The sequence below is a fragment of the Doryrhamphus excisus genome, chromosome 14 (genome assembly GCF_030265055.1).
Source record: "Doryrhamphus excisus isolate RoL2022-K1 chromosome 14, RoL_Dexc_1.0, whole genome shotgun sequence".
In the NCBI taxonomy this organism is placed as follows: Eukaryota; Metazoa; Chordata; class Actinopteri; order Syngnathiformes; family Syngnathidae; genus Doryrhamphus; species Doryrhamphus excisus.
Window position 1 is genome coordinate 17390359 of NC_080479.1, and position 10532 is coordinate 17400890.

Sequence of the window (10532 nt, forward strand, 5' to 3'; positions counted from 1 at the left end):
AAAAACACTCACCCGGGTCGGCTGTGACCATCCAGCAGCAAATATAAACGACGATGTGTGGAAAATAGGTGCTCAAAGGTAATGGATTCCCTTCAAGTAATATTATCCGAGTGGTAATTCATAAGCGTTTATCAAGCCGCTTCCAACAATGTGTTTGGGGGAAACGAGGCGTACGCCCTCTTTGTTGTCTTACAGGCACGGGAGATGTGGACGTGCATGGTTAGTTTGACGCTACTGTGGTAGTAGACATATTTTAGTTTAGATATATAATGTATAATACTAATATTAATATTAATATCTTATAATATTTCATTCTAGAGTGCAGCAGTTGGGAATATGAATCTCAGCACAAATATTTCCTCAACCTTAAAAAAACGTATTTTTCCTATATTTCAACTCTATGGTACTTCAATTTGTTTTGTCTGTTTCGCATAATAATGTGACTTTATATGATATTTTCCTCATAATTTGACATTATTCTTATAAAATTTGAAATTGTTATGACTTTTTATCCTTTTTCTTTTCATATTTTAACTTAATTCTCGTAAAAGTTTCTTCTCATAATTACAGCTTTATTCCCATAATATTTTCACTTTATTCTCATAATTTTTTTGTCTGTTTCGCATAATAATGTGACTTTATATGATATTTTCCTCATAATTTGACATTATTCTTATAAAATTTGAAATTGTTATGACTTTTTATCCTTTTTCTTTTCATATTTTAACTTAATTCTTGTAAAAGTTAATTCTCATAATTAGAACTTTATTCCCATAATATTTTCACTTTATTCTCAATTTTTTTTCTCTGTTTCTCATAATAATGTGACTTTATATTATATTTTCCTCATAATTTGACATTATTCTTAAACAATATGAATTTTTATCCTTTTTCTTTTCATATTTTAACTTAATTCTCAAAAAAGGTAATTCTCATAATTAGAACTTTATTCCCATAATATTTTCACTTTATTCTCATAAAAAATGTGTTTCTCATAATAATGTGACTTTATATGATATTTTCCTCATAATTTGACATTATTCTTATTAAAATTATGACTTTTATCCTTTTTCTTTTCATATTTTAATTTAATTCTCGTAAAAGTTAATTCTCATAATTAGAACTTTATTCCCATAATATTTTCACTTTATTCTCATAAATTTGTTTGGTCTGTTTCTCATAATAATGTGACTTTATATGATATTTTCCTCATAATTTGACATTATTCTTGTTGAGTTACTGCTGGTTTTTAAAATTTTTGTTGTTTTTTATATTAAATATTATTATATTAAATATATAATATATTAATATTATATATTAATATATTAAATATTAAATTATATTTTTAGAATGTGCCATTGACCAATAAAAAGAAGTGCTTCACGTATTGCACGCGAGGTATACACAAACCGAGGAAACGTTTCGGTGTGAATTTTTTTTTTTTTTACCTTAACTGAAAAATATGCAAACCGAGGCGTATATTAATTTCTCAAAAAATAATATAAAAAGACACACATTCAGGAAGTCATCAGACACCAGCATCCACTGTGTTTACAGCTTCCAACCTGTTGTGTAACGTGATTAATAAACCCTGTAAGACACAACCCAGGGCTAACGAATAATGATCCCACACTGGGGGAGACTGCTATGCAATGAGACAAATGTGTTTGTGGAGCCAGCCAATGAAAAGACAGCAGTGGAAAACCTGCACCAATCATAGCCTGGATGTGTTCCCGTCCATTGCAGGGCTTCACCATCACCACCAGTAACCAAGGATACTGATGATCCCACAGCCATATAAAAATCAATGCATCCATTTTCACTCAGTGATTGGGACTACGTGAAGGAAGCGAGGGGGCTCAAATCGTTTCAATGAATTCAAAAGGAACGTAAATTGGATTAGGGAGTTGATCTATGTGGTATTTAATAGACCGCGTGAGACTGAGAGGATGGTTATGGTTGTATTTGGACTGTATTTGTTGCATAATGTAATATGCTAGCGCTTCATTGCGACTCCTTATAAGATGGAAGTAATGACTACGGCAATCACAAGGGTCGCAGGGGTGCTGGAGCCTATCCCAGCTGTCTTCGGGCGAGAGAGGCGGGGTACTGGTGGCCAGCCAATCACAGGGCACATATAGACAAACAACCATTCACACTCACATTCATACCTATGGACAATTTGGAGTCGCTAATTAACCTAGCATGTTTTTGGAATGTGGGAGGAAACCGGAGTACCCGGAGAAAACCCACGCATGCACGGGGAGAACATGCTAACTCCACACAGAGATGCCCGAGGGTGGACTTGAACTCGGGTTTCCTAGCTGTGAGGCCTGCGCACTAACCACTTTCCATGCCGCATGTCCTCCAATGAACTGCTTTGCTCAAACACAATGCAGAATGGGAAACTTCAAAACTCATATTGGTACTTCTTTGTATATTTTTAGGTACACCTTTGGAGTGTTAAGTTACTGTGTGATGAGTTTAGTGTTTTTTTTTGCAAGCATAAACATGGCTAAATAAACTAATAGATATAGACATGTTTTTGGAATGTGGGAGGAAACCCATGCATGCACAGGGAGAACATGCAAACTCCACACAGAGATGGCCGAGGGTGGAATTGAACTTGGGTTTCCTAGCTGTGAGGTCTGTGTGCTAACCACTAAACCACCGTGTTGCTCAATTTGTATTTTCATTCATTCATTTTCTACTGCTTATCCTCACCAGGGTCACAGGGGGTGCTGGAGCCTATCCCAGCTGTCTTCGGGCGAGAGGCGGGGTACACCCTGGACTGGTGGCCAGCCAATCACAGGGCACATATAGACAAACAACCATTCACACTCACATTCATACCTATGGACAATTTGGAGTCGCCAGTTAACCTAGCATGTTTTTGGAATGTGGGAGGAAGGGTGGAATCGAACTCTGTGTGGCCTCCACTCTTCCATGGTTTTTCAAATATATATTCATGAATAAACCATAGCTGTTTCATGGTTGATTATGGCCTATTATTAGACACTGGTCACTTGGTGTCAGTAATGTAATGACACACAAGCACCAGACTTCACCGCCGGGACAACAGGCTTTGATGGCGGGTTTGAGTTATCTCACCGCAGGCACAATAAACCCAAAAACGGGTTAAGGTCACTTCCTGTCCCTGATCTTTTGATCATTTGATTTGCCAATAAAAAAAACCTGCATTACATTGATGTAAAATTTACTATAGGGGTGTTATATCATGTCTAGAGGTCTCTAATAATTGTATGCACTAATGCCCTAATTCCACTGTATGTGTATGTTACTGACCCTGCCAAAACTTTGAAACTTGGATACACGCTACTAGTTGAAACTAAATTACCCGGTAACTTAGCGTGCACGTTTTGGGGCTGGGGCAGGAAGTTGGAAGAAAACCGACAGGAAGCTAGGGGAGGATGTGCATGTCCCACACATGTTCTAATGAGTATTAGAACCTGGATCGCTTGACAGTGAAGCAGAGATGCTAAGAATAGCCTTCCTTTCAAATCATAACAACAACAACACGGACAGATCTTTAAAGTTTTTTTTTTTTAAAGTTTTTCTTTCATTTTGAGCTTGTCAAATAAACAAACAACTTCAGATGCTAAACTAATCCGAAAAATGACACCCTCCCTTATTAGTACTATTTTTTTCAGTTGTGCAGTATAAAAGGGTTTTCTAATAATAGCTGGAGCCTTGTTAGCATTGTCAAAAAAAAACCTATTCAAGACTTGGGGGTTGGGGGGGGCATGGAGTCCTGGATGTGGGCTACAAATTCCTGGTGTCAAGCCCCTTCTGAACAAGACACACTATTCTTGTATTCTCAGGGAATTGGATCAATTGCAAGAATGTTTGCTTATCATCAAACCAGTCCGATTAAATTAGACAGGTATAGATTGAGAACTCGGTGCAAGATTCAATCTATTTATTTTCTAAAGAAGGAGACCTGGCCTCTGCCTGCCAATGATATTATGTTTGTTAGCATTCCATTCAGATAAAATGACCATGGTCCGCCATCATGGACCCACCATCATGGACCCACCCTTTTAGGGCGGGGTGAAAGGACAGCATTTTGTCCGAGGAAGAGTACGTCCACAACAAAAGTGCCAAGTATCATCTGTATGTAAGTCAGCTCACCATAAACATACACTCCTTCCCCCATCACAACACAAAAGGGCCACCCTTTGCCCCTCGTGTACCCCTCCCCCCCCACCCCCCTTATCCACTATCATAGCGGCTTCTCTCATCCCAGTGTGAAGAGCAGGTGCTGAGCCAGACGGTCACCAAGCGAGCACCGCAACTCCCTGGGGAGGAGCCGGGAGGACGCTACTCTTCAGGATTCAAATCCCAGCACACAATCGAGACCTTGTTCACTAGGGAATGCTTCATTTTTTGTATACATTATAAATACAACATGAATATTTTAATGGAAGTTGGACTGTGGTATTGCATGTTTACTTAGAGTACAAGTTATGGTAATGGTAATGGTTTAATTTCATTTGAACATGCATCAGATTACAATTGAATGCATCCCATAATCAGTTCACAGTTCCACATGTCCAAAAGGAGTAGGAAGAAGCAAAGCTTATTAAATCCTACCCCTCCATCTGGTACTTTTACAATCAGTAACTGTTACATTTGTTCACTTCCTGCTTTCCTAATATCATTTAATTTTTTTTATTTATTTTTATCCCAATATAATTTAATTTAAATTTATTATTTAATTATTTATTATTAGGTTATATCACCTTGTACAAATATTTAAATTAAAATTAAGTGTTTTTTAATTTATTTTTTTATTTAAATTAATTTTTTTATCCAATTTTTAAATGTATTATTTAATTATTTATTATTAGGTCATATCACCTTGTACAAAATTTTTATTAAAATTAAGTGTTTATTTATTTATTTTTTTATTTTAAATTAAAATTGTATAAAAAATTTAAAATTTTAATTTTAATTTTAATTGATTTGGTTAAAATTTTGCCTTGGTTTGCATTCATTTTCTGGTTAGCATACATCCTGTTGTGTTATTAACTCGTACCGAAGACGTAGTTATAATTGTTTTAATTATACACACTTGTTTGTGCTAATTTTAATTTTAATTTTAATTTTAATTTTAATTTTAATTTTAATTTTAATTTTAATTTTAATTTTAATTTTAATTTTAATTTTAATTTTAATTTTAATTTTAATTTTAGCGGTATATGAAGGTATAGCATACCAGGGGTGTCCAAATCTGTCCAGTGGGGGCCTCAGAGTGAAAAAAGAAAGTATGCACAGGCCACTTCTGATATTTTCAGAAGTTATACTGCATATACTGAAGGACTTAAAAATTAAAAAAAAATTGTTCCCATATGTACATCACTAGCCAAACTACTGCGCTGAAAAAAACTGCATAGAAAATCACAGCAAAGTGTTACTGTAATACACTCACACAGCACAACATAATACAATCGTCATAGGAAGTACTGGATAACAATAAAAAAAACACCCAGACAGGGGTCGGAAACTAGACTATAAATAGACGTACTCTCAGGGGGGGGGTCTTAAAATGACACATATGTAAATGCTACCCTCTAGTGGTGAGCTATATCATTAACATGGCAAGTATCCCTGTTTGGGAACCAAGTCAAATCATGTGTTATATACTGGTGATGAAAATCACCATAAGCTGTTTATTAGAGCCCTCTTCATATTAAATAACACCCCTATAGTTACCCTTATCCATTATAGTGGACATAATAAGACATATAAGACAGAAAATAAGACTTGTGAATGCTAATGATCGCTAACCTTGATGTCGGTCAAGGTATTTTGTCATGATTGTAACCATGGCGATGAAAGGTACTTAACCTTAAACCGGATTAATTGACATAACCTCATTCCCAATGTTTCAATTACTGTTATGGGGTTTTATCTCCACATAGCCAAATATTAATCATTGCTTGACGCCGCTAAAATTAGATTGAATATTTGACTCGCCGAGTATGGCTGGCTGGTACACACAAAGGAAACAAAGTCATGGTACTTGAAGTATACAGTAAATACTATATGCTCAATGTACACATAGTTGTTAGTTTTGGTTGTTAAAGCAAGCCGTATTTCCACAAAGTAGGATTCCATATTTATAAATACAGTTTATGACATTATTAGAGCACTCTAGACTTGAAATAACACCCCTATAGTCACCTTTAGATTTCTATTACTGAATATTGTAGAAGTAAATTAATTTTCTATGCCACTTATAATCACTAGGGTTGTGGAAGTATCGCAGTATAGTACACATAATGAAAAAAAAATCCATATTGTTTATACTTCCTGTTCTGGACAGTACTTCCTGCGGTGGAATTGTTTCATGAATGTAACATTACTGACACCTAGTGGCCATTGGAGTGTATCATTATAACCTCTTTGAATACATTTTTAAATGCACTAAATTGCCCGGAGCACTGATTGGCCAAGCAATGTCACGTGATCATCGGCAGCCAATAATGGCCAAGCGGGGCGTGTCATCAGGAATAAAATAAAAATAAAAATAAAAATAAAAATAAAAATAAAAATAAAAATAAAAATAAAAATAAAAATAAAAATAAAAATAAAAATAAAAATAAAAATAAAAATAAAAATAAAAATAAAAATAAAAATAAAAATAAAAATAAAAATAAAAATAAAAATAAAAATAAAAATAAAAATTAAAATTAAAATTAAAATTAAAATTAAAATTAAAATTAAAATTAAAATTTATTAGGATACAAATTAAAATAAAATAAAAAAACAAACTTAAATTATATTCGGAAAGCAGGAAGTGAGCAAATGTAACAGTTACTGATTGTAAAAAGTACCAGATGGAGGGGTAGGATTTAATAAGCTTTGCTTCTTCCTACTCCTTTTGGACATGTGGAACTGTGAACTGATTATGGGATGCATTCAATTGTAATCTGATGCATGTTCAAATGAAATTAAACCATTACCAGAAGCACTAATCTATGCATAATTGACTAATAATGGTTCATAGATTAGTTCAATGATTATTAATTAGTTAATCCAATTTTACATGAAACTTCTGTGACCATTGGCTGAAGTGTGACAGAGGAGTAAAATGTTTGAATGAAATTAAGTAACACAATCAATGTCATGACGCTTTACTCACCAGATGGAGAAATTTCGGACATCATCACCGGCAGTCACGTATCCCACGGTGACGCAAATTGGAAGCAGAAACAAAGAAAAAAGAAAGTTCATCAGCAACACATTTGGTTGGTTTCTTAGCAAAACTGAAATTGTTGTAATTACAGAAACCTGAATATGGTAATGGTTTAATTTCATTTGAACATGCATCAGATTACAATTGAATGCATCCCATAATCAGTTCACAGTTCCACATGTCCAAAAGGAGTAGGAAGAAGCAAAGCTTATTAAATCCTACCCCTCCATCTGGTACTTTTACAATCAGTAACTGTTACATTTGTTCACTTCCTGCTTTCCTAATATAATTTAAGTTTGTTTTTTTTTTTATCCTAATATAATGTAAGTTTTTTTTTATTTAAACCTGCACACTGTAAACTGTGAACACGCACAGTCCAGCTCCAAATGTGAAAAATAAAGTAAATATAATTATTTAATAATTATATATATACATGTTATATATATATATATATATATTTGTAAATCAAAAATTAATTATAAAAATATTAATTATAACAAAATTAAAATTAAAATTAAAATTAAAATTAAAATTAAAATTAAAATTAAAATTAAAATTAAAATTAAAATTAAAATTAAAATTAAAATTAAAATTAAAATTGCTGTGGTACCCATTATGTAAATAATTATGTAAATAATAATGTAAATTATCTAAATAATTAATTTTAATTTTAATTTACAAAGATATATATATATATATATATATATATATATATATATATAATTATTGAATTATCAAATAAATTATTAAAAAAGGTAGAACCAAACTTTTGGTACTGACTGTACCTTGATTCTGTTGTTGACAAAGTGCTGACCAAGTCCAAGAACTGAGTCCAGTGTCAATGCTGTCTCAGCTGGGTCAAATCGTCAGCATCTTTTTTTTCCGTGTCACGTCTGGACTTTTGTCTCCATTTGGGACTCATGAATCCTGGAATTGTCGTCTTAGCATCTTAGTATCTGAGCATCTTAGCATAAGATGCTGTCAAAAAAGTTCAGATTGTTTATTTATTACATCCAAAAAATTTGGTTTGGGAAAAAAAATACTGGAAGGAAAAAATGTTGTATATTTCTAAGTTGTAAAATCATGGAAAAAATATTGGAAATATTGGAAGAAAAAATATTATATATTTTTAAGGTGGAAAATTATGGAAAATAAACAAATCAAAACATAAAATTTGGTTGGGGAAAAGTCAAAATATGGCGAGAAGAAAATTTTTCTTTAAGTAGAAATATTTGTTAATGAAAAAAATCTTGGCCTGAAAAAATATTGGAAATATTGGAAGAAAAATATTATTTATTTTTAAGTTGTAAAATAATGGAAAATAAACAAACCAAAACAAAAAAAATGGTTGGGGAATTTTTTGGGGGGAAATATTGGAAGAAAAACTATGATATATTTTTAAGTTGTAAAATTATGGAAAATAAACAAATAAAAAAATAGGTTGGGGAAAAGTCAAAACATGGCAAGAAGAAAATTTTTCTTTAAGTAGAAATATTTGTTAATGAAAAAATCTTGGGCTGAAAAAAATATTGGAAATATTGGAAGAAAAATATTATTTATTTTTAAGTTGTAAAATGATGGAAAATAAACAAATCAAAACAAAAAAATTGGTTTGGGAAAAAAATATTGTATATTTTTAAGTTGTAAAATTATGGAAAAAATATTGGAAATATTGGAAGAAAAAATATGATATATTTTTAAGTTGTAAAATTATGGAAAATAAACAAATCAAAACAAAAAAATAGTTTGGGAAAAAGTCAAAATATGGCCAGAAGAAAATTTTTAAGTTTAAGTAAAAATATTTGCTAATGAAAAAAATCTTGGGCTGAAAAAATATTGGAAGTATTGGAAGAAAAATATGATCTATTTTTAAGTTGTAAAATGATGGAAAATAAACAAATCAAAACAAAACAAATTGGTTGGGGAAAAGTCAAAATATGGTGAGAAGAAAATTTTTCTTTAAGAAGAAATATTTGTTCATGAAAAAAATCTTGGGCTGCACGACGGTCGAGTGGTTGGCGCACAGACCTCACAGCTAGGAAACCTGAGTTCAATTCCACCCTCGGCCATCTCTGTGTGGAGTTTGCATGTTCTCCCCGTGCATGCGTGGGTTTCTCCGGTTTCCTCCCACATTCCAAAAACATGCTAGGTTAATTAGCGACTCCAAATCGTCCATAGGTATGAATGTGAGTGTGAATGAACTATGTCGATGCTGCATATTGTGACACAGCATTCACAGCGATTTATATTTTACGACGTCTGCAGTTCCTTGGCTCAGGTTGTGTGCAGAGATTTGTCAGGGACACGCTGTGGGAGTGAGGACTGGTGAGTTCTGCAGGGTGAAGTGTGTGGGCCACAGACGGCACCCACTCTGCCGGCTCCGAACAGAAAATAATTTTAGAAACGTATCAGCTGATCTCATACGCTACATACCGACCTAGTCGTGCTGGATTTATAATCCGTGGGATTGAACTCGGGTCTCCTAGCTGTGTGGCCTGCACACTAACCACTTTTGTATGCCGCATGTCCTCCAATGAACTGCTTTGCTCAGACACAATGCAGAATGGGAAACTTCAAAACTCATATTGGTACTTCTTTGTATATTTTTAGGTACACCTTTGGAGTGTTAAGTTACTGTGTGATGAGTTTAGTGTTTTTTTGCAAGCATAAACATGGATAAATAAACTAATAGACATATTACGTGATTTTGGAATGTGGGAGGAAACCCGGAAAAAAAACCCACGCATGCACGGGGAGAACATGCAAACTCCACACAGAGATGGCCGAGGGTGGAATTGAACTCCGGTCTCCTAGCTGTGAGGTCTGCATTTTTCTGTGAGGACATTTTTTTTCATTAACAAATATTAAGAAAAATTCTCTTCTTGCCATATTTTGACTTTTCCCCAACCTAATTTTTTGTACATGGAAATGAGCGCCGTCGCACGCCTATGATGTCATCAGCCTGTGTAGTTCTTTGCTAAATAACACAGTTATCCCACAAAATCTCAAAAATGTTAAAACATTATATTTACATAAAATTTCCATCAATAATTTTTACATTATTTTTCCTCACAATATTACAAATTTATTCTCATAATTTTTTTACTAGGAAGAATCCAATTTTATTATTGTAAAATTACAGCTCTTTTTCCCATTTCTGCTGTTTTTTTTAAAAACTATTTCAACATTCTTCTTGTAAATTTTCATCTCTGATTTAAGACCATAATATTTTGTTTTTTTCCTCATAACATTACCACATCCCACAAATCTATATTTACATTAAATTTCCATCAATGATTTTTAAATTTTT

At 33.0% G+C, this 10532-nt stretch overlaps 1 protein-coding gene across 8 annotated transcripts in view; it reads right to left on the bottom strand.

Moving 5' to 3' along the window:
• epb41a (erythrocyte membrane protein band 4.1a) overlaps positions 1-181 on the bottom strand; it is a 53577-nt gene extending 53396 nt beyond the window's left edge. For 4 of the 8 annotated variants that reach the window (XM_058046440.1, XM_058046439.1, XM_058046438.1 and 1 more), the window contains exon 1: positions 13-179. In XM_058046440.1, coding sequence (XP_057902423.1) covers positions 13-31 — 19 coding nt within the window. In that variant the 5' untranslated portion in view covers positions 32-179. Of the gene's footprint in view, positions 1-12 lie in introns of all 8 variants that reach the window. The other 4 variants (XM_058046435.1, XM_058046436.1, XM_058046433.1 and 1 more) reach the window with 2 other exon arrangements.
• Between the last annotated feature and the right edge of the window lie 10351 nt (positions 182-10532).